General features: G+C 34.9%; 1 protein-coding gene across 1 annotated transcript in view; it reads right to left on the bottom strand.

Annotated features, from left to right (window-relative positions):
- LOC129218181 (sushi, von Willebrand factor type A, EGF and pentraxin domain-containing protein 1-like) overlaps nucleotides 1–7,646 on the bottom strand; it is a 100,520-nt gene extending 92,874 nt beyond the window's left edge. Inside the window, exon 1 of the mRNA XM_054852399.1 lies at nucleotides 7,464–7,646. Within this exon, the coding sequence (XP_054708374.1) occupies nucleotides 7,464–7,548 (85 nt within the window). The 5' untranslated portion in view covers nucleotides 7,549–7,646. The remainder of the gene's footprint in view (nucleotides 1–7,463) is intronic.
- Between the last annotated feature and the right edge of the window lie 15,075 nt (nucleotides 7,647–22,721).

The following is a 22,721-nucleotide window of genomic DNA, read 5'->3' as shown; positions in this document are numbered from 1 at the left end:
ATTTAGAGTTTTCTCAAAAATCTCGGCAAATAAGGACCACAAAGACGAACAGGTAGGAAATCTTCTGTTTCTATGTGTGTGAAGCACATGATAATAAGACAAGCTTGCTTCAAAAAAAGAGACATCATGAGCTATTAAGTGGAAATACGGAAAATGCAACCTATTTAATGTTCATATTTTGACTATTGGATATTGTTAATTGTCCCTCTAAACTAAAAAATTCACCATCGCCGAATTTTGAAACACCGTGATTGATTTTTAATGAATTTTTAAAAATTCGCGCGCAAAAGTGCGCTCTTCTGAAACGTCACGAGCTTACGTCACATGGTACTAATGAGCAGCCTTCCGCCGATGATCCCTTGTTTTCGCTACGGACATTTTGAGCGCGCTGATATTTTTATTTTTTAGAAATTCAATAATCCTTTTGAACACACTATAGAGGCCGGATTCGTTAAAGCACAATCTAATAATCTTCCTCAAGTAACATCAATGATGGTATTCGAATATTTCCGAGAGGATGAGAGGTTTAATGTTCCAAAAACGCGAGGAGTTAAATACGAAGAGGTAAGCCTTACATTTCGTCTTCGATGCCAACTGCACGTCCTTCGGCTTCTCCCGCGGAGGAAGAGCGCATGACGTCACTTCCTGTGCCATTTGACGTCACAAACGCTTGAACTTTAAAAATTAATTTAAAAAAAACTACTTATCGTATCGCAAAAATGTTTTCACCAATGATGTTCATACATGTTACTCTATCATATAAAAATGAAATTGAAAAATCGAAAACTTCCCTATTCAAGTTACGATACCGTTCTCGAACTGTTCAAAATGTTTTACAAAGAGAGAAAAAGTTTCATGATGTGAAACTAATGCCATGACTGACTCTAAACAAAGTTCATAAGAGACCAAAGGTTGAGCGTGCTAAAAATACGTTGTTATGGATAAAAAGAGGGACAGCGTAATCTTTTTGAATGAGAAAAATTATAATTAAGATGTTCTAGACGGTTTTTGCTGCTTCCGGTACGAGCTCTGTGAAGGAAAAAACTAATCTGAAAGCGTACATTTGGAGGTGGCTCAGTAATGAAGCTTCACAACGGACGGGAACTATACCAATATTTTTTGTACAGGGCAGAATGAATTCTGAGAGTAATGTTGATGTTCTGAGAAATACTTATTAAACAAAAAACACCGTTAATTATGAGTTTAAATATTTTGTTCCAGCAGGATAATGCCTAATTACATGTTTATCAAATATCAAAATGATTTCTTAGTGCTTGTATAATGAAATGACTGAACTGGCCGGACAAAACGCTCTATCTAAGTTTAATGGAAACTTTGTGAAGCATTTTGGCATTTGAAGTATGAAAAAATGGTATTCAATATCGAAACGAACAAGAACTCATTTTCTCCATCGAACAAGTCAGGGTAAAAATCTCCAAGAACGTTCGACAACTTCCATGACATCAAGACTGATAAAAATAACAGAAAAAAAGGGGAATATTATTGATTACTGGGGATTTTCAGGGCAAAACGCAAGTTGTCCTTATAATTTTATCCAGTTTTAACACAGACATTTCTTTATTATTCATGGTAAAACCTTTATATTTTGTATTTTAAAATATTCTGCATTCCACAATGATTTCTAGCATAAAAGGTCGTTTTGTGAATGAATTTCACTGAATTATGTAAGTTTTTTTTTTTCACTGTGCAATTTTCTGTGTTTCCTTACACTGATAAAACTACAGGTTGCATTCGGCACCTTTCAGGGATGAAACGCTTGTTCACCAACGGCACCCAATACGGAGCCGAAATGGCTCCGGGGCAGCGGAGGTGAAAAGAAGGAATCTACGGACAGAGAAATAGCACCCTTACTAATTGCTACTGTAGAGCCTTCTCCCCCCCCCCCCCCGTATTGTGTGCGTTTTTAAATACAGTTGTGTAGGGGTTTTTTTTTTTTTTATAGTTTTGATTAGTGATATTTCACGTTTTGGATATTTTTCACATTGAATTCAGTACTGAAAATGATTAAAACTTGTTATTACATCATTTGATCACATTTCAGAGTTTTCAACATACTTAAGAAGTGCTCATTGCTTTAATTCATCTGATCGTGCTCTAACTCAGTGCTTCTCAACCTCTTTAGACCAACGGGCCGGTAAAAGCAAATGAAAACCATTGTGGACCTGTGAAATTTTTATCCTTTTCTTAGAAGTAAATAAAATAAATAATAATAAGTCTGGGGCCGTTAAAAACTTGTGAAAAAATTCTGCGTACTGATGAGTTTTGTCTTTTTTTACAAAGTAATATTAAAAATGAATGCAACAATAAATATCTACCCACTTTACTTGGTATCAAAGAGTTGTCACAAATATATTTAAATTTAAAGACGAGTAATTATTTCAATAATCATAGTTAAGTTACTAATCATTTGTGAGAAATAATACATTTACTACTACATGATCAGTACCGAAAGTGTTGAGGTATTTATGGATTATTCACATCAAGAGTCAAAAAATATTCTGGGACATTAAAGTTACGGAAAAACAAAATCGTTTCACAACCGTTCAATATTTCAATCAAGAGTAACAATAAAATAAAATGCACATGAAGTTTGTCGACGGTTTAAAGCCTAAAGAAATTCCTAATGCTATCGAAATATTAACCGCTAACATTAAATGATTCAAACACTTGAATGAAAAAGCAAAAAAAAAAAAGCTAGACGGAGAGAGTTTTTTTTTTTTTTTTTTTTTTGCTTGCTGTTCTGTTGCAATCTACGAAGCACAAGAATAATTTTTACTTAGTTTTTCACTTGTTGATTATTGATTATCTTACTGCAGTTATTATTTTGGTAATTAAATATTGCTTATAGAGTACTTAAGAAAATAATGATAGATATATTCAGTAGCGTTTTGATGGATGGAAATTTCACGACAGTAACGGTAAACTGAAACTTAACAACGGTAACTGAAAAGCAGTAAACGTACTTTTAACTATGTTTGAAAGCCCTAAAAGCTACAAAGTGATCAAAAGCTGTACTTATTTGTTATTTTTTAGATTAATCCCAGAAAAGTTGAGTTTTAATCCAATAGTGTACTTCATTCAATGTGAAAGACATAGAAGGCCACGTATAGATGCGACCTATCATTTGTTCGCCATATGGAAGTGGTTGAATACGCCGGAAGCGCATGCGCCAGCAAGTCATTCTGCGATTGCTTGCTGTTTTCGCACCCCTGTCTGTGATTGTCTGCTGTTTTGGCACCCCTGCACTATTTCCTGATCAGCATGGCACCCTTGGGCAAGATGCTTTCAACTTAGGGGGAATATATTCGCTTGTCTGGAACCCTTGGTTATAACAGTGTATATTTATGACTACTACTGTAGTGTGCAACCTGAATATCTCAATTTTGAAATTATACCACTTAAAATAATCCTAAAAAATAAGTTATACGTCCGTGTTGAACTATAGTTAGTCGTCGGATTCACGTTCGGATAATACAGGGTGTCTATAAATGATGGACCCGATTTTAAAAAATCGTATTTTCAAAAGTTCTCGACGGAATAAAATAATTAATGCGTAAAATTAAGGAGAAAAGTACTAAGTTTTTTTTACGTTATAAATGTTCGATATGGAACCCTCTTGTCACACGGCATACGTCCATTCGATAATCTAGTTCATTCCACACATTTTCTAACATGTCTCTGTTAATGGTTTGTAATGCTGTAGAAATGCGTTGTTTCAATTCTGGAAGCGTTTTCGGCATTTAAAAAAAAAAAAAAAAAAAAAAAAAAAAACTTGGCACTTTTCGCGTTAATTTTACGCATTAATTATTTTATTCCGTCGAGAACTTTTGAAAATATGATTTTTTAAAATCGGGTCCATCATTTATAGACACCCTGTATAATAATAGCTTCTATGAATAATGTAGGTGCTGTGGATTCTGTAATGCAAAACTGTATTGCATGATTTTCACATTTTCTAGAGCACACCCCTGTTGTGAAACTATTATTTGAACCATATTTAGTAGGTACAACGGAGCTACGATTTTAGCTATTTGAGTTAAAAGAGGGTACTGTCTTCAAATCCCTTTTCGACATTAAAAGGGTTTGATAAAAATAGGCCTGTCGTTTAGGTGGTCGGGAGGGAGCGATTGCATCTCTCTTGGTTTTGAGAAATTATGGATTTTACGCATAAGAGAACGTGAATTTTGTAGTTTTTAATATAATTTGCACTGAAAACACACCCTTTGCCTCCTCTGGAAAAATTCGAAATGACAGAACTGGATATGCAGGGGAGGATTCAAAAATAACGTGCCTCTGTTTAAAAAGACAGATTTATTGAGCTGATCGGGACAACTAACTAATGGTTTTCAAAATAGGCACCTCCGGCATCAATGTACTTCTGTAGGTGGCTTCTCAAGGACTCAAAGGCATCCCTGAGATCCCGTTCCAAGATTTATGCAAGGGTAGCCTTGAAATTTGCTTGGATGTCCTCGATGGAGTCGAAACGTTTTTCTTTCAGCGCTGATTTTTGTCCTCGAAACAGGAAGAAGTCAGGAGGTGATAAATCCGGATTGTGGGGAGGCTGGGTCACGACGGGAACGTTGAGTCGGATCTTCTTCAGTCAGAGCTCTCGGCACAAGTTTCGCACAGACTTTCTGTGTCTACGATTCTTCCAGGATTTCTGCTACTTAGTAGAGGCTCAAGCGCCGGTCCGTTTTCAAAAATTAACGAACTCGCTGCACATTTACGTCAGTACGGGCCGACGACGAGTGTCAATACTGGGGTTCGTCAGTCACCTCTTTCCAGCCCTCACGAAAGGCCTTGTGGCACTTTTGATTTGCGAATAGGACATACACTCAGTCCCAAATGCCAGTTGAAAGTTGAAGCAATGCGAACGTTTCTAAAGGAGACAGGAAGCAAAGTTCGATAACGGATCCGCGTTGCACGGTGAAGCCAACACCCCCCAGCACCGTCGCTGTCAAGCGGAGGGTGCTGAAAGGTGCGTACGCATCAGCATAACATGAGGCTCATTACTTTTGAATCCTACCTTGTAAATCTGGTAAAATGATATCGAATATTCATGTCTACAAGAGCATGCATGTCACACAATAGTAATTTAGTTTCAAAAACCAATTTATGTGCTTTATATTGTGTTTTATTGCATGAATATTTCACAGAGGTTTTATTCTTTCACAAAATTCGGCAAAACCAAAAGTAAATGATTGACGTTGTAAACTCAAGTTTTGCAACAAAACAGAGTCTCTGAATGTTCGTCACGATGGAATGATCCTAATGAGAAATGAACGTCCACTACAGTGAAACCTGTATAAGTTGACCACTCGCGGTGCACTATTTTAGTGGTCAACTTAAACAGGTGATCAACTTACAGATTTTGATTTATACGATAAGGGCTAATTCCGTGCCTGAAGAAAGCGGTCAACTTACAAGGGTGATCAACTGCACAGGTTTTACTGTACCTTAAAAACACTTATAGCTATTCTTCAAGTTAATTTGGGATAACTGGACTAGTTTTTCACGAGCATTCCAATGTCACCAAATTAAAAATACATTAGTCCTATCGCACTTAATTAGCAATTTTAAGCTATTTTTTGCTTTAACTCTAAAGTGTTAATCTATCATGTGTTTTGGGCAATGTTTACCAGGTTTTCAACTTTTTTAGCTATTCAAATCACACTTTCAAAAACTGAACCTTGATAAAATTAAATTTTTTCTTCACCATTCTCGTCGGCATAAAAATACAAAATATTTCATGTATTTATAAATCAGATTATAGCTTTTAGAACGATTTTACGAGCAAAAAAACCATGGGGTAAATATGTACCCCGGTTTGTGGTTTACATGTGGAAAAAATGAGTTTGTACTTCTGGGATTAAAATTAGAAAAGGATCAAATTTTAGAAAATACGCTTCGAGAGGCACACCCACGATTTCCAAGCTAATTCTTCCCAAAACCTAACGTACGGTCTAGTCCTTAGATAAGTCACAGACGTCTAGCATACATACATCTAGACAAACTTTCTGATTTATTATTATTGTCCCTTTCACACCAGAAGGTACTTTGCTCCGCCTTCTCGAACGCAAAATTCCTTTTTACGCGGGGGTGATCGGTAAACATATCCCCGTGCTTGTTAATGAGACAATCAGACAACCTTAAGTTTGGAGTACATTTTATGTGTAAAAAAAGGCAACGTCCTTAACATCACTTGCTTCACTTGTCTGTTGCTACTTTCGTTATTCTTACGTTTTAAAAACTGCTGCTTTTACGACAAAATGCTATGATTCGATTATGCTTGCTGCCGGAAGTAGCGAAATAGAATTATCGGACAACACGTGACGAGGGCGGAGTCAAGTGCCTTCTCGTGGAAAACGGACAATAGTAAAGAAAATATGCCCTTGTTAAATCACTCTTTAAAATATAAGCATTCCCTAGCAAAGTAGAGCATGAAGTATTTCACTATTCACAATCAAGAAAGAAAATTTGAGCCGAGAATAAAAGTACCTTGCTTTGACCTGTTATGTAAATATCTATTCACTGTTAACTTGAGGCCGTTATACAAAAGTATCTCATCATTTTCATTAAAAGAAAAAGATGTGAACTAAATATTACAATTTTATGAGCGTTAAATACAAAAACTTTACTAGCAAAGAATTGCTCTCTCTCGGTATCAAACATAGGCGTGAAGTTTCGTAGAAATATACACTTCATGAGAGAGAAAAAACCAAGAACACAGAAAAACTGTTACCTAATCAAATTAAGTCATGCCTTTTTTCACAAAAATCACTATAATAAACCTGAATTTGGTAGTTTTAAAAGTATGCTAAAAGAAGTCCCGAAAATAAAAATAAGATTGGATTTTTTTTCTGGCCGCCAGTGGTTGGTAGACGTAAATTTATTGGTCGCCTCTCCGTTTTTTTCTTGTCGCCACAATTTCTTAAATAAAAAAGTAGGTGAACAAAAAAACTTTTAAATTGTTTCTAAAACATAAAAACTATCAGTATAAATAAAAGCTCATGCAGTAGAACTTCGAAAATACGAACTAATAGGGAGCATAGATAGTTCGGATTTTCGAAAATAACCAAGAAAACACTATTCAGGAAAATGGTATGCCATTTGATCAAATAAAGTGGTGATACAATACAATTCATACGGATAGAACATGTTTTTTTTTTTAATTTAACAAAAATTAACCCTTGTTAACTGAATATAAATAAAAATTTATTGCATTCGGATTTTTAAAGTTTCGGATTTTTACTCTCTATTGTGTATTTAATTAATGCCATATCACTATTAGTTGATAGTGCGGTGGTGTTGGGGAAAATGGTGACTAGGAGGCGTATAATATTTGTAGACGCCAATTTTTTTATTTAGACACCACGTGGAAGTTGGCAGCTGCTGATCTTGATCTTTCTACAAAAATATTATTTTCTTAAAAAGAGACTTGCCTGTACTGAAGGAATGTATCCATGGAATGAAGAGAACGCAAAGGAAACACCATATCGTAGTCCTCTTGCCAAATGTGTTAATCATTGTTTAATTCCAACTAAGCTATCATATTGCTTGAAATATTTCATCGTCAAATCGATCAAGAGTTCCCGAAAATGCTGTTGCTCTAACAGCATGCATTTCCCAACGCCAATACTCTGGAAATAATTGAAACTTATCAACTTCCGTTTCCTGGAAACGCAAGCGTGTGTTTATGACGATAGATGTCATTTTCCTCCCTGTTTATACTAGAGTGAACTTTACAATCAAAAAGTGCGGGTTACGCATACAATCTCTTTTATACTCTGTGCGGGAACGGTTATTGCATTATTTTCAACACCAACCCATGAATAGAAACTGAAGTCGACATAAAATGCTGCTTTTGAGCTACTAACAGTGCTTCCAGTTAATGCCCATATCATAAATTTAGCACAAGAGTTATTTTTTAGCTTTACTTGATTAAAGAAAGTGATTGATTTCGAACATACTGACTCTCCCCTTATCATTTTTGGAATGATTTCTTCTGGGTAAAATACTTCTAAGCAACGAAACAATTTCGGAATTTTAAAGTTTAAATCGAAATAACATCCTCACTCTCCCTTTTCTCTTTTCCGGAAGACTGTTTGATTTCTTCTGTTAAAAATACTGCTAATAAAATTTAAAACTTTAAATCGAAAAAAAAAGCCCTCATCTTGACTTTCCCTTTTCTTTTTTGTAGAATATTGTCTGATTTCTAATGCTTAAAATACTGCTTCTAATCAACGAAACACTTTCGGAGTTTTAAAAATTAAATCGAAAAAAAAACATGCTAGTCAACGAAATTATTTTTTAAAATTTAAGTTTAAACCAAAATGAAAAGTCACATATATTGACTCTTCCTTTTTCCGAAAGATCGTCGGATTTCTTCTGCTTAAAGTACTTTAAAATTTGGATCGATACAATATATTTATATATATATATATATATATATATATATATATATATAAAATATATATATATATATATATATATATATATATATATATATATATATATATATATATATATAAAACAGGAGATACATTTTAAGACAATTTTAAAATAGAAATTCAAAGAAATTGAAAAAATCAACGACATTAAAAAAACTGCAAGAATAAATACAAAAGTGTACCGTAATGCCAGCGCAAAGCTGCTAGAAACAAAAACAGTACAAACATATTCAGTGTTAGTCCAGGGTTCACCTTTTTCATTTTCCATTTTGATGTTCTCGCTTTTTTCATTTGCTTTTTCATTTGTATCTTGACTGTTTGTGTGAATATATATATATATATATATATATATATATATATATATATATATATATATATATATATATATATATATATGCAGTGGCGTACCTAACATGGGTGACACCTGGGTTGATAATTTGTGGTATCCCCCCCCCCCACACACACACATACACAAGCGTAAATAAAAAAGGTTTTTAATGTTCTATGTAAACATGAAATTTGGTTAAATGTCTGTTTCACTTACTCCTTGGTATCATTTTTAATATGCCAAACGTGCCCCTCTCAGGGACAGCTCCTCGGCCGTGCAGTCCGTGCGGTAGCATAGGGCCCCGCGCTGACTTGTACTTAAAAACTTTTTTCTCGATTTTTTTTTTTTTTTTTTTTTTTTTTTTTTTTTTTGCGTCTTTTTAGAACGCGTTTGACTTAATTGAAGCCTCTGTTGAACGTGAGGCCCCATTATAAGTGCAAAACAAGGACGAACAAGACCGTCGAGAGCACTCCCACCCCCCTCACCCATGCACTAATACAGCTCCAATGTGCACCCCGCTCTCTAAGGATCAGGCCCCGTTTCTGGCTATAGGCTGACGCGGCTTCTCGTTGGCCCTGGAGATAAATCCCAGATGTTGTTTTCGGGGGAGGTGGGGAAGGGGGAGCATTTTTGTTTTTACTTAGAAATTTGCCATTTAAATGCCTTCTAAAACAGGAATTCTCAACCTCTGCTCCAGAGGATGGGCAACGGTCTGCGAAAAATGTGACCGCATCTGGGAGATTTTAACGTGGCCGTGTTAAAAACATTTCCTTATTAAGTTACAGTTATAGTAATATTTTACGTTAATTTTGTGGTTACTTTTTAAATATATATTTTTTTTTACTCAAAGGTTTATTTACTTACGTATTAATAATTACAATAATTATGGGCTGGTCGGGAAGAATTGGACTAAGGGAGAAGTGGGACAGCTGTATTTATAAGTCGAAATAATGCGTGAAAAATTGTTTCAATCTTGTCCAGTAGTAGATGTTGCAGATGCAGAGTAGAGTCTAAAGCTGCTACAACTACCGGACTTACTAGAAATTTATTTTTCTCATTTTACTTCGTCTTATTAATGCAGCTGTCCCATTTCTCCTGACTCCCCACCCTTTTACCGCACTTGTCTCTAAATTAACGCATTGTTGTTAGCACGCCTATCTACAAGTTACACAAGTTATAGCTTAGAGACCTAGTTTTGTTGGGGCCTCCAACTCCCAAAAAACTGCACGATTCGTTCCTAAAAAAATGAAAAGTTAAAAAAAAAACTTTCATTTTTGAGGTCTCGAAAATCTTGAACATTTGGAAAATGTAGTTACAAACCTTGAATTATAAAGTTTCTAACGAATGTGAGGGGAAGGAGGGAAGCTCAAACTGTGCCAAGTTCAGCTCCTTGCTACATGCTGCGGCATCAAAAATGTATACATCATGATTCTCACGTTTCTATGGCATATATCTTGAGATATACATGTATTTTTGTGATTCACATGTTTCATATCTTATTAATTATTTGATCCCATTTTCAGTATTTTGGAAGTTCTTCTGTTATTGTTTGTTTTTATCTTACTTCTACTGCATATTGTTATCCATTTAGCACAAGAAAAAAATATTGCTCTACCTCTATTCTTTTTCTTTTTCCATGCTACTTGCATTCGAAAACATATTGTTGTAAGGAGAAATCTAAAGCATTTAAAAAAAAATAAAAAACTTAAAACAGAAGTTTTTTACACTTTTAAAAAATTCGTAAAAAGATACAATCAAGTATTAAAATGTTAAACTGGAAAGTGCAATGAAAGTTTAATTTTATTTCTTATCTAGTGTAAACTGCAAATTGTTTGAATTACAAGGATGTTACTCTTTCGTTATCTATCTTCTAAATCTCCGTTTCTTTTAAGAGTTTAAATCATTTTTTACTAGTGATCATTTTGTTTATCTTTGGGTATGGGAGATGATCAAAAATCAACTTTACCAAAAGCCGATGTGAGCAAGTGACGATTCGTTGTCTTGTCTCATCTCTCTGTCGAACAATGTCGACAATTTGTCGAACAAAAGAAAAATTCTTATTTTGCATTTTCTTCATTTGCAAAAGAGTGAAACTTATAAAAAGTGTTTGTTTGCCTATTTTTTCCCGATATTTTGTAAGTTAAATTATGTTTTATAAGGTCACAAAACGCAGAATTTTAAATCTATTTTTGAAAAAATTTCCCGGAGGAAAAACCTCCGAACCCCCTTTAACTAAAGATATTCTATATCGAACTTATGATGGTCCTTGAATCACTCGCCTAAACTCCCCTCCTTCAAATGTCAATGATAAAATGTATATATACGGGGATTATATCGAGAAAAAAATGTTCAGTTAATTTTAATTAGTTATAATAAGGATTAAATTATATCACTATACATTCGTTTTATTTACAAATTAGCAGGGGTGTGCACCAGGTGGAAGGCGTGGTTGAAACTGAGGCTTTGAAATCTTTAAGAGGCTGTTCCTAGGGATTTTACTCTCACTTTTTTGAGGGGTCTCGTTCGTAGTTTGATATTACTTTTGCGGTGGACCATCTCTGAATTAATATGATTAATACACAAAAAGAAAATTCATTGAAAAAAATCCGCTACCCTACTTGAATGCTATATTATAAACATACTTAACTCTTTTCAGTAAGTTAGCGCCCTATAGCCATGGTTAAGAAAGAAATACGTGAAATACACCGCCAGCTCAGTCATATTATTATATCTGTGAATATAAAATAAATTCATACAAATAATACAGGAAGTTTCCTTACTGAAGATCTGCGGTGCGACTGGAATGCAACATGCGATGTTTAGAAGATTTTTTTTTTTTTTTTTTTTTGAGCAATCACGATTGCTTATTGCTTTCATTTGACTGTTTTGATGTGCTATCATTTTATTTTCACGCCAGCTGCAGCATCACCGTCGACCGGCTCCTCACGATGCTGCTCCTATAGCGAAAACAGTCTCCAGGTTGCGTTCATATCCTACACACACGCGCATACATACACACACACACAAACACATACACATACACACATACAAACACATACACGCATACATACAGACACCTACACATACACACACACACACAAACACATACACTCACGCATACATACAGACACCTACACATACACACACACATACACACACAACTACTCACATATTCATGCATGCACACAGACACAAACACATATGCCTACACACACATTACCCGCCCCACCGCACACAAACACTCATACACACAACAACCCACAACTCATGCCTGCACACAAACACAAACACATGCCTACACACACATACACATACCCCCTACACACAAACACACATACCCCCCACACACAAGCGCACACGCCTACATACACACACACACTCGTGATTGCGAAAAACATAATTTGAATTCAAGATGTCAGAATTCAAATTAATTTTTAATTTTTTTTTTTTTTTTAATTTTGCACCATGTGGATATTTTTTTCGGCTGTGGATTAAGGTCTAAACTCACCCTTCATGTCCAAGAATAAGTAACAAATTATAAAACACATCCCTAGAAACCAAATATCGTTTTAGATGATTTAAAAAAAAAAAATTGGGAAGAATACCACTTAAGTGTCCCTTCTTGCAACAAATGTTGATGTGTTTTTAATTTTTCAACCTCTCTTGCGCCTCAGAAGAATGTTAACGGTTTATATGTCAATATAAAACTCTCTTTCCCACTAAAAGTAACGGCTATGATACTGTCGAGAACTGAAAAGTGAAAATGGAGAGTGGTGAAGGCAATATGGAGGTAATATTTGGATTCAGGGGGTCATTTTTCACAAGAATCATTTGAAGGGCGGTTGTCCTTTGAAGGGTTGTTATTTGCAATGAAATTTTAAAACCATTGAATGCCGTATAAATGTTCAGTCATTCCCATAATATCAACAGTTTATTTAAAATAACTTTACATAGTTAATGAAAGCATTGTAGATTAGATATTTTCGTATAGATATCACAATTACTACTCCGTTCACTGAATTTTAACTTCTTCCTCATAAGAGTCGGCCTTCCCGAGAGATTCAACTTTTCTATAAAATATCCTAAAAATAAATTAACGAAATATTCTAAATTCAACAATTGATAAACATAAAAAAGAAGGAATATGAAGTCATCACATTGACTGCGCAGCAGTATATTAAAAAACAGCAGAATAATTTTTGTCTCAATTGATAAGAATTAGCTTCGAAAATTCCATCATTTTTTCGGAACTCTGTGAAACAAAGAAATTTTTGTGTGTGCGCCCTACAGCTGTAAATTTCTTCTCAGTTTTCGGGGAATAACGTGAAAACGATCTGATTCCTACGAGTCTTTAATTACTCCTTAACTAGTGGTGAGGTGATATTTTTGTAACATAATTGGTGAGATCGGGTGTATGTAAACCCAACATTGTTGTCGTGTTTAGCAATAACTATAAGGATACGATTCACACACGACAAACATTTATTCTTCAATGCTACAACATGAACACTACAGATACATAATCTAATAATTTTGCGAATAAGAATGGAACTCAAACGGAAACCATGGCAGCCGCAATTTAACACAGCTTGGTAAAATATTAATAAATACTTGTTGCCAGGTTCAAGACACAACAGTCCCTCTGCGACTAAATATAACGTTACAAACCAAGTCTCTTAGGTGCTTTCCTAATTCTGGTCGAGCGTCGCAAAGGCACAGTAGTCGGGGAATTAACTTCCAGGCTCGGCTCAGGTGTAGGCACCGGTAATGGTGTTGATGAGGGTTCTGATGCAGGAATGGAACTATCTGGCTTTTCTACCTCACTTGAATCAGATATTGCCTCTGGTTCCTCAGTACATTCTGAAATTTTAGGAACACAATTTTCAAGAGTTGATTCAGTTGTCTCCAAGGATTGTCCACGCTTCCTTAGCTGGTCAACATGTCGTTTCCATACTTCATTTCCGACTTGTACGCTATAACTCAAAGATCCATCACGGTTGATCACAGTACCTATCTTCCATTTTGGCAGTCCTGCATAATTCCTCACGGCTACTTTTTCCCCTTCGAGAAACTCACGTGTAATTTCTTCAGTCAAGCAGTGAGAGCTTTGCTTTTGCATCACATGTTCTCTTACATTCGGTTTCAAAATATCGAGCCTGGTACGAATACATCGTTTCAAAAACAGAAAACTTGGAGTTTCACCTGTTAATGAGTGTGGGGTTATTCGATACTGCATCAAATATCTTTGGAGTTTCACATTAATATCTCCAGGTTCACTTTGACTAGATTTCAATGATGCTTTAAAACCTTGAACCAATTTTTCTGCTTGCCCATTCGTAGCAGGATGATAAGGAGCAGAAGGACTATGCTTAATGCCATTCATTTTCAGGAATTGACGAAATTCGTAACTTGTGAAACTTCGACCATTATCGCTCACAACCGTCAATGGAAGTCCATAATGGGCAAATAGAACTCTTAAGTATTCAATTGTTAAGTTCGATGTAATATTCTTCATTGGCATTACCTCCACCCATTTAGAAAATGCATCAACAACCACTAGAAACATTTTCCCCATAAATGGACCAGCAAAGTCGACATGAATCCTTTGCCATGGGCCATTCGGCCATTCCCACGGATGTCGCTTGATTCTTGATGGGTCATTTCTAGTTGACAAGCAAGCAGCACAATTTTGGACAAAACTAGTTATGCTCGAATCTATACCCTGCCAATAGCAGTAACTTCTTGCGAGGGCTTTCATTTTAACAATTCCTGGGTGTCCTACATGGAGCTCCTCCAAGACAGCTTTATGGTACTTTTGGGGAATGCAAACTCGATGACCATACATAATGCATCCTTGTTGCAAAGAAAATTCGGATTCTTTACCTTTCCAGGGTAAGCGCAGCTCAGTTCCAGTTCGTAAACTTTCATAAAGTTCAAACAGTTTGCTGTCAACTTTGGTCGCTTTAGCAATTTCACTTGCCGTAATCGGAAGCACTTCAACTTGTAAAATGTTAGCTGCATCTGCATCTGTAATATGCTCTACCTTCCCGGTTGACAATGGCAATCTTGACAGAGCATCTGCGTTTCCGTGATCCTTAGTGTTTCGGTACCTAATAGTATAACTGAAAGCTTGTAAAAACAGTGCATAGTGAACCATTCTTGTAGCAGAAAGACATGGTAAACTTTTACTAGGAGCAAAAATTGATACTAGGGGCTTGTGATCAGTGACTAAGTGAAAATGGCGTCCAAACAGGTACTGGTAATATTTCTTTACTGCCCAAACAATACTTAGAGCCTCCTTGTCAATTTGAGAATAATTGCGCTCTGTTGCTGTCAGGGATCTCGAAGCAAACATAATCGGCTTCTCCGAACCGTCTTCAGTAATATGGCTCAACACAGCTCCAATTCCCACTGGTGATGCTTCTGTTTGCAGTACAATGGGTAGCTTCGGATCGTAATGGCATAACACTCTTTCTGATGATATTTCTTGTTTTAGCTTCAGAAAAGTATTTTGACATTCTGTGGTCCAGCAAAATTTCGTTCCATTCTTAAGTAGCTTATTTAGTGGCGCTACACAAGTGGATAAATTTGGTATGAATTTTCCATAATAATTCACTAACCCTAGAAAACTCTTTAACTCAGAAACGTTCTTCGGAACAGGCGCTTTCAAAACTGCTTCAATTTTTTCTTGAGTTTTGTGCAGTCCAAATTTGTCGATTTTGTGACCACAAAAGTTTACGGAATCTTTGAAAAATTCACTTTTACTCTTGTTAACTTTAAGTCCATGTTCAGAAAGTCTTTCTAATACTTGTTCTAATCTGCTTAGATGTTCTTGATCGTTATGGCCCGTTACGGTGATATCATCCAAAAATACATGCACTCCTGGGATTCCGGATAACACTTGTTCAATACTACGTTGCCAAACAGCAGGGGCTAAGGCGATTCCATAGTTCATTCGTTTGTATCTGAATAAACCTTTATGTGTATTTATAGTAAGTAAATGACGATCCTTTTCATCAACCATCATTTGTAAATATGCCTCGGTTAAATCTATTTTAGTAAAAGTCTCTCCGCCAGCCAAATTCGCAAAAATGTCCTCGATTCTAGGTAAGGGATATTGCTCAATATTAAGTCCAGGATTTATTGTCACTTTATAGTCTCCACAAATTCGCAATTTACCATTTTGCTTTACAACAGGTACTATTGGTGTTGCCCAATCACTATATTTAACTGGTTCAATGATATCTTCTGATACTTATCTAACGAGTTCTGCTTCGATTCGTTCCTTTAAAGCAAATGGTACTGGTCGAGGCTTGAAAAATACTGGCTTGAAACCAGGTTTCATTTGTAGACGACAGCTAAAGTTTTCTAATTTTCCTATCCCTGGAGTAAATATTTTCTCATGTTTTTGTAACAATTCTACTAGTTTATTGCTACGGGAGTCGGATTTGTAAGCACAAACAGTCTTAATTTCTTTCCAGTCAAGAGAGAAACTTCTTAACCATTCTCTTCCAAATACTGCACTCACTTTTTCATTCACTAAATAAATCTTCTTGTTGCTACTTTGATTCTTTTACCGAACTTTGACATGTGCTTCTCCAGCGGGTATGATCACAGAGTTGTCAAAATTACGGAGTATCATATTCGTCGGTTTAATCACTACCAATGGGCACAGTTTCTTAAAATCAGTTACATTCATGCATGTGACTGCGGCTCCAGTATCTAATTCAATGTCACACTTTTGGTCTTCAATAAAAACTTCCAAATATATTTTATCTCTTGCTTGTGTAGCAGATTTTACATTAAGAACAGGGGCATTGTCAGAACACGATTCAATTTGTTTCACAATTTCAGTTTTATTTCTTTTTGAGCGACAGACCTTCGCCAAATGTCCTTTCTTTTGGCAAATTCGGCATTCCGTGTCTTTGTGTTTACATTCATGGGCTAAATGAAGCGTACTATCACACCTATAACATTTGCGAGATGATTTTGCTGCTTTTCTTTGAAATTCTGGCTTTTTAAATTTATTCGAAACAGTTTTAGCAACTTTATCTTCCGAACTATACAGTTTATTAATAGATACCATTTTATTTTGAATTTCATGCACATCACGTTGTGCCGATTCCATAGCGAAAGCAATTTCTTTCGCCTTGGCGTAAGTCAAATTATCTTGCGCCAACAACTTCTTCTGGATGTTTTCATTTCTTAAACCCATGACTAATTTATCTCTTAGCATTGTACTTAAATTGTCGCCAAAATTACAGTTCATCGACAATTTTTGTAATTCAGCGCAATATGTAGTAATATTCTCACCTTCTAATTGATTACGCTTGTAAAATCTGAAGCGTTCCGTCATCTCCAACGGTTTTGGATTCAAATGTTCAGTTAATAGTGTTACAATGTCATCATACTCCAGATCAGAAGGAATTTTTGGCGTAGCCAAATTCTTCAATAATTTGTAAGTAGTGGCTCCCATTAAACTTAAAATGGCTGGTACCTTCTTAGTTTCTTCAATCTCATTCACTAAGAAGTAAGACTCAAGTCGTTCTACGTAACTTGGCCAATCTTCCACTGCAACATCAAATGACTCAAAATTAATGCTGGAAGATCCCATCATCCTCGTCGCCAACTTATTGTCGTGTTTAGCAATAACTATAAGGATACGATTCACACACGACAAACATTTATTCTTCAATGCTACAACATGAACACTACAGATACATAATCTAATAATTTTGCGAATAAGAATGGAACTCAAACGGAAACCATGGCAACCGCAATTTAACACAGCTTGGTAAAATATTAATAAATACTTGTTGCCAGGTTCAAGACACAACAATTGTATTCCTTGCAATCCCTAAACACGTGACTGCAGTAATCTGTAATTTTGTGCAACTACACTGTAAAAAAATTCCGAAACTTTACTGAGTATTTCCGAGTTACGTTTCGAGATTTTAATGGTTTTTGCCCACTTCCTGGAAAAATCAAGTATCCTTGTCAAAAAGTTTCCTGAATTGCTACAAGTCGCACGAATGCAGACTTTTCACTGTTGTCAAAAATATTTTAGCTCCCAGTTTAAAGATCAACTGAACGTATTTATAAAGTGCATCGGCTTCAGTTCAATTACGGCCCGTCCATGAAATTAAGCTTTCAAAGGGAGCGAATAAGTGTGGACTACTTTGCTTTGCAAGAATTGCAGGCGGGTAAAATTATCGTCATTTACTTGCAATTCTGGCTTAGCTTCGGCCATGTTTCCAACAATACTCTTGGAACTACCTTGGCAAATCAGGAAGATGCCGAGCTATTATATTATACATTCCTAAGTTTAATCTAAAGTTTCAGAGACACAACTGGCTTCTAACGGGAAGATTTTTGAATTTTTCAGGAAGTTTCCGGGATAATTTCAGGAAGGTTACTGAATTTTAGCAGAAAACGTTCCTGGTTTTTGCAAGTTCTGTTACTGGCAGAAATTAGGCACATCAGCTGCTCATTATTTTCAAGGAACGTTTCTGAATCGTTTTTACAGTGTATACGCTGCAATGTCTTATTTTTACATAGCAGTATTGTTCATCGAAGAAAGGTATCCAAAGAAACATTTTCTGGGAAATATATCGATATTTTTTCCCCAGTGATGTGAAATTTAAAACACCTTTATTATTATCTTTTTTTTTTTAGACAAAAAAAAAGTTCGAAATATCCGAATGAGAGATATAAAGAGGGGTTGCTGTATCTTAGTATTGATTCAATATAATAACCATAAGTCCTTTGTTATGCTACATTTCGTTTGATTTTCATGTTATCAACATAGAGATTTTAAAATCGGGTTCCTTGATTCAAAATTAGAGACTTTTCCCGAACTCAACTGACAATCACTCAACTTTTATTAAACCTTAACTGGTAATGCGGGGTGTCTATGTCCCTGAAGCAGTGCTGTAGTTGAAGGGAAAATATTTATTATTGTCAACACCATGTAAATTGAATGCAAATTGGTTTTAAAACAACTTTAAAAAAATAAATAAATGTCTGATCTTTCAATTGAATTGATGAGTCCCAAAATCAGTCATCTCCTTCAGTAAAACGCAGGAGATGACTGGTTTTTGGACTCATCAATTCAACTGAAGGTGGCATACGTAATCTAAACTGAGCATTTTAGGCTTAACGAAAATTCATCAATCATGAAACCTACCCTGTAAAAAAGTGCATTCCCCCAATTATTTTTTGCAACTGCAACATTGCTCAGAAGAATCAGACTTATGGATTCAAATGTTTTGTAATACTTATATAGATGCCTTTATAACTATATGTATTATAGTACTGTTTCAGTTGTATTTCCATTAATAAATCTGTACCTCAAAGCCAGAACAACGTAAGTCACATAATCTCTACTTTACCGGAGACAGGAAAAAAGATCGGTGCATGCAAAAGATGGACGTGAACTCTTTTAGCACCGGTTAATAATTACAAAGTTTTTTTTTTTTTTTTTGAATTACGTTCACAGGGCTTGATGCGAGTCTGCATACATTGCACTAATGAACAGAAAATCGCAATTTTTGAACTTACCTCAGTCTAGCTCTGAGGTACAGAAATAACACTAAAATCATTGGAAATTTTTCTACTCTAGTACTATTGTAGTAATTTTGTAGAGTGAACAAAAAATATACACCCATGTCACCACTTACGTTACAAAAAAGCTCAACTAATTGCGGAGCAGTTGCAGGTTTGTCGCGTCATTTTCGTGTTTCGTTTGCGCAGCAGTGAGTGCAGTAAAACCTGTAAAGTTGACTACCTGTCTAAATTGACCGCTTTTGTCAAGAACGGAATTAGTCTTAGCTTATGTAATGAAGGAAAACCTCTGTAACTTGACCACCTCTCTATCTTGACCACCTGTCTATCTTGACCACTAATATATACCAGCTTTGGTTTGGAGTATTGTAAAAAAAACCTTTGTAAGTTGACCACTAGGCAAAAGTATTAGATTGTACTAAAAGTTTCATCAGTTATGCCTCAAATAAGTAACCAGACGTTTTAGAAAAACCTATGAATATTTATGTTTCCATCGAAAAACATTGGGTTAAAGTTAAGTGCAGAAAATGAGCCAAACTTCAATAAGGAGATATTTTGTTGAAAAATAGATTACCATGGTTACAAATGTACAAGAAAAAATGAAATGAAGAATTAGAGTCACTTTTGACTTGTTATGAATTTTTAGGAATTGTTAATATCAAGTAAGTAGCTTTTAATAAGCAATGAGGCTATTTTTTTTTAATCAATTCACAGAAATTTTAAACTTGTATGATATTTTGCGCGTCGTTCTGGTAAATAATCTCTAAAAATATTTAAACAACATTTGTTCTTTTTGTTTTAAAGTAGTGTTAAACAATGAAAGTGAGTTTAAAGTATTCCAATAAGTTAAAAAATAAATGCATGGGACAAGAAATGAAAAAAAAAATTTCATTACTACCCTCTATAAGTTGACCACCAAAGTACTGCACCGCAAGTGGTAAACTTACACAGGTTTCACTGTATGTCATATTCATTCTAAGTTAATGTTTAGATACTTACATCACTGTTCATGACTTTGGTGGAGCACATCGTCTGTTTATACACTGAAGACCACGTCTGCACTGATCCGTTACTGGAGGTGGCTTTATTGCCAAGCAGGGCTCGCCTAAATCTGTAAAAAACATTGATTTTAACTTACTGCATCGAGACTTCTCGCAAAGCAGTCTGAGAAACAAAAACGTTAAAAATAAGAACTCTGGACAAAAATTATACTATCAAATTTAAAAAGGCGAATACGTTTAAAACCATAACATGTATCAAACATTAAGAAGATGTAAAATGGAGGGAGTGAATACTTTAATTAGTGAAGCTAAGATCCCAAATCACGTAATATATTTTAAAGCAAAGCATTGTGGAAGAAATCAAGTTTCGTGCAAAACGTGTCAACTATTCGTCGTTGTTGAGTCACGTGACTTGGAATCTTTACCTCAGCTTTTGCTAAGCCAATGACTGGACTTGCTCCCTCCATTTAGTAATTCCAGCTCTAACCAGGGAACCACCCGACTTCAGTAATCATGAAAAAAGTTCAAAATGGTCGCATACGAAGGAGCATATTTAGACATTTATTTGACCATGAATTCATATTGCCTAAAGTAAACAAATTAGTTTTCAACAGAACCTAAAAGAAATACTCATAATTAATACTTATAAGAACATATTTTAAGTAATTTTTTATAAGATAATACTTATAAGAATTTACTTAAAATATGTTACATAAATAATATTGTAATTGAAACTTAAAGTACTAAAGTAAAATATACTTAAAAGGAAGAAATACATCAATATTTTAAAAACCACTTACCTAAAAGTTTGACACAAATATTACAACAGCCACATCGGCTGGCTCGTAACTTTAAAACTTGTCCTGGAAGGCATTTTCTAACCGTACAAACTGTTCTTCTACACACACCTGGTCTACACCTTCGGTCGTATCGGTTGTTAACACAAGAGTCAATTAGAACCAACAGAATAAAAACCTGAATTTAAAATACATTAATGACTCACATGTTCACAGACAGGCATAAAAAATAATGTCTACTACATCCGATTCTAAGCAATTCAATTAATACATACTACTAAGCTATTTCACTTGGGTTAGATTTCATTTCAGAGAGGTCAGAGATTATTCCCCTTTTTAAACTTTGCAATCAAAAATTACTTAATTCTCCAAAATAACTGAAAAATCATTATTCATCTTCTTTGGTAATTTTAAAATTTACAGTTCTACTTTTAAAATTTAAAATCAAAAACTATTTCACTCTACAGAAAATACCTGTAAAATCATTATTCCATTCTTTTGTTGGTGTATAGAACCAATATTCTAATTAACACTCCTATTTAAAACTCATATAAATTTCTAAGAAACTGTGCTCAATAAAAGTAGTTTGATTTTTTTATGTATAAAATGTAAAAAAAAAAAAATACCGATTTACAAAATGGAATTTATTTCCTTATTTAAAACTTAAAACTTTTGAAGGTTTCAATTATCTGCCAGTTATTTGAACAATTTACATGTGGTTTGTCATGTGTTATTTATTGACAGTAGTTTTATCGCTTTTTTATTTTTATTCCTTTATTTGCCGTAATTGAGATGTTTTGCAAAACGTATCGTTTTGAAATGGGAAGTTGCAATTTTCTATTAGTGTGTTCCCGAATTCGTATTCAAATTTCCTATGCTAGTTCTCAGGTATTCATTTAAATTATTTAGCAAAAAATTCCAAAGCTTCCAACATCGAAGCTTTTATTATTATTATTATTAACTTTTGAATTTACACATTGCTAAAACAATTCTTTGTATTTTGATATTTCAGAATTTAAATATTGGTAACAATATATATACATTCAAATATAATCCTTATATTAAGGATTAGGGCTCGACCGATGGCATTTTTTGGCCGATGGGCCGATGCCGATTGTTGGCCGATTGTTCAAAGATGGCCGATGGCCGATTGCCGATTGTTTTCCTCCAAATGGCCGATGGCCGATGCCGTTGGCCGATGGCAAAAAAAAAAAAAAATTAACGGAAATTGATAAGATTGTCAGGGATTTAAAGGATCATTTATTCATTTCACTTTACTTCCTTTCTACAAATAAGGACTTGAAATCAAAAAAAAAAAAATCAAATTTCGAACTAATTTCTATTTTACGATCACCCAATTTAAACTTCACAAGTTTTTTCGGCACATCTGTACACGCATATGTACCTAAGAACATATTGATGTCCAAAATATCCATTTTGAACACCTCCTAAGTTAATTATCACAAGTTCTCTTGTGATGTCTTCATACACGTAAACTTGCGTCACTCAGAAACGTTATGAAATAGTAAGTTGAAAACTCATACGTACGTAGTATGATCTA

Source organism: Uloborus diversus, chromosome 3 (genome assembly GCF_026930045.1).
Source record: "Uloborus diversus isolate 005 chromosome 3, Udiv.v.3.1, whole genome shotgun sequence".
In the NCBI taxonomy this organism is placed as follows: domain Eukaryota; kingdom Metazoa; phylum Arthropoda; class Arachnida; order Araneae; family Uloboridae; genus Uloborus; species Uloborus diversus.
Note: the sequence above shows the minus strand (reverse complement) of the source record. Positions and strands in the feature narration are given on the sequence as shown.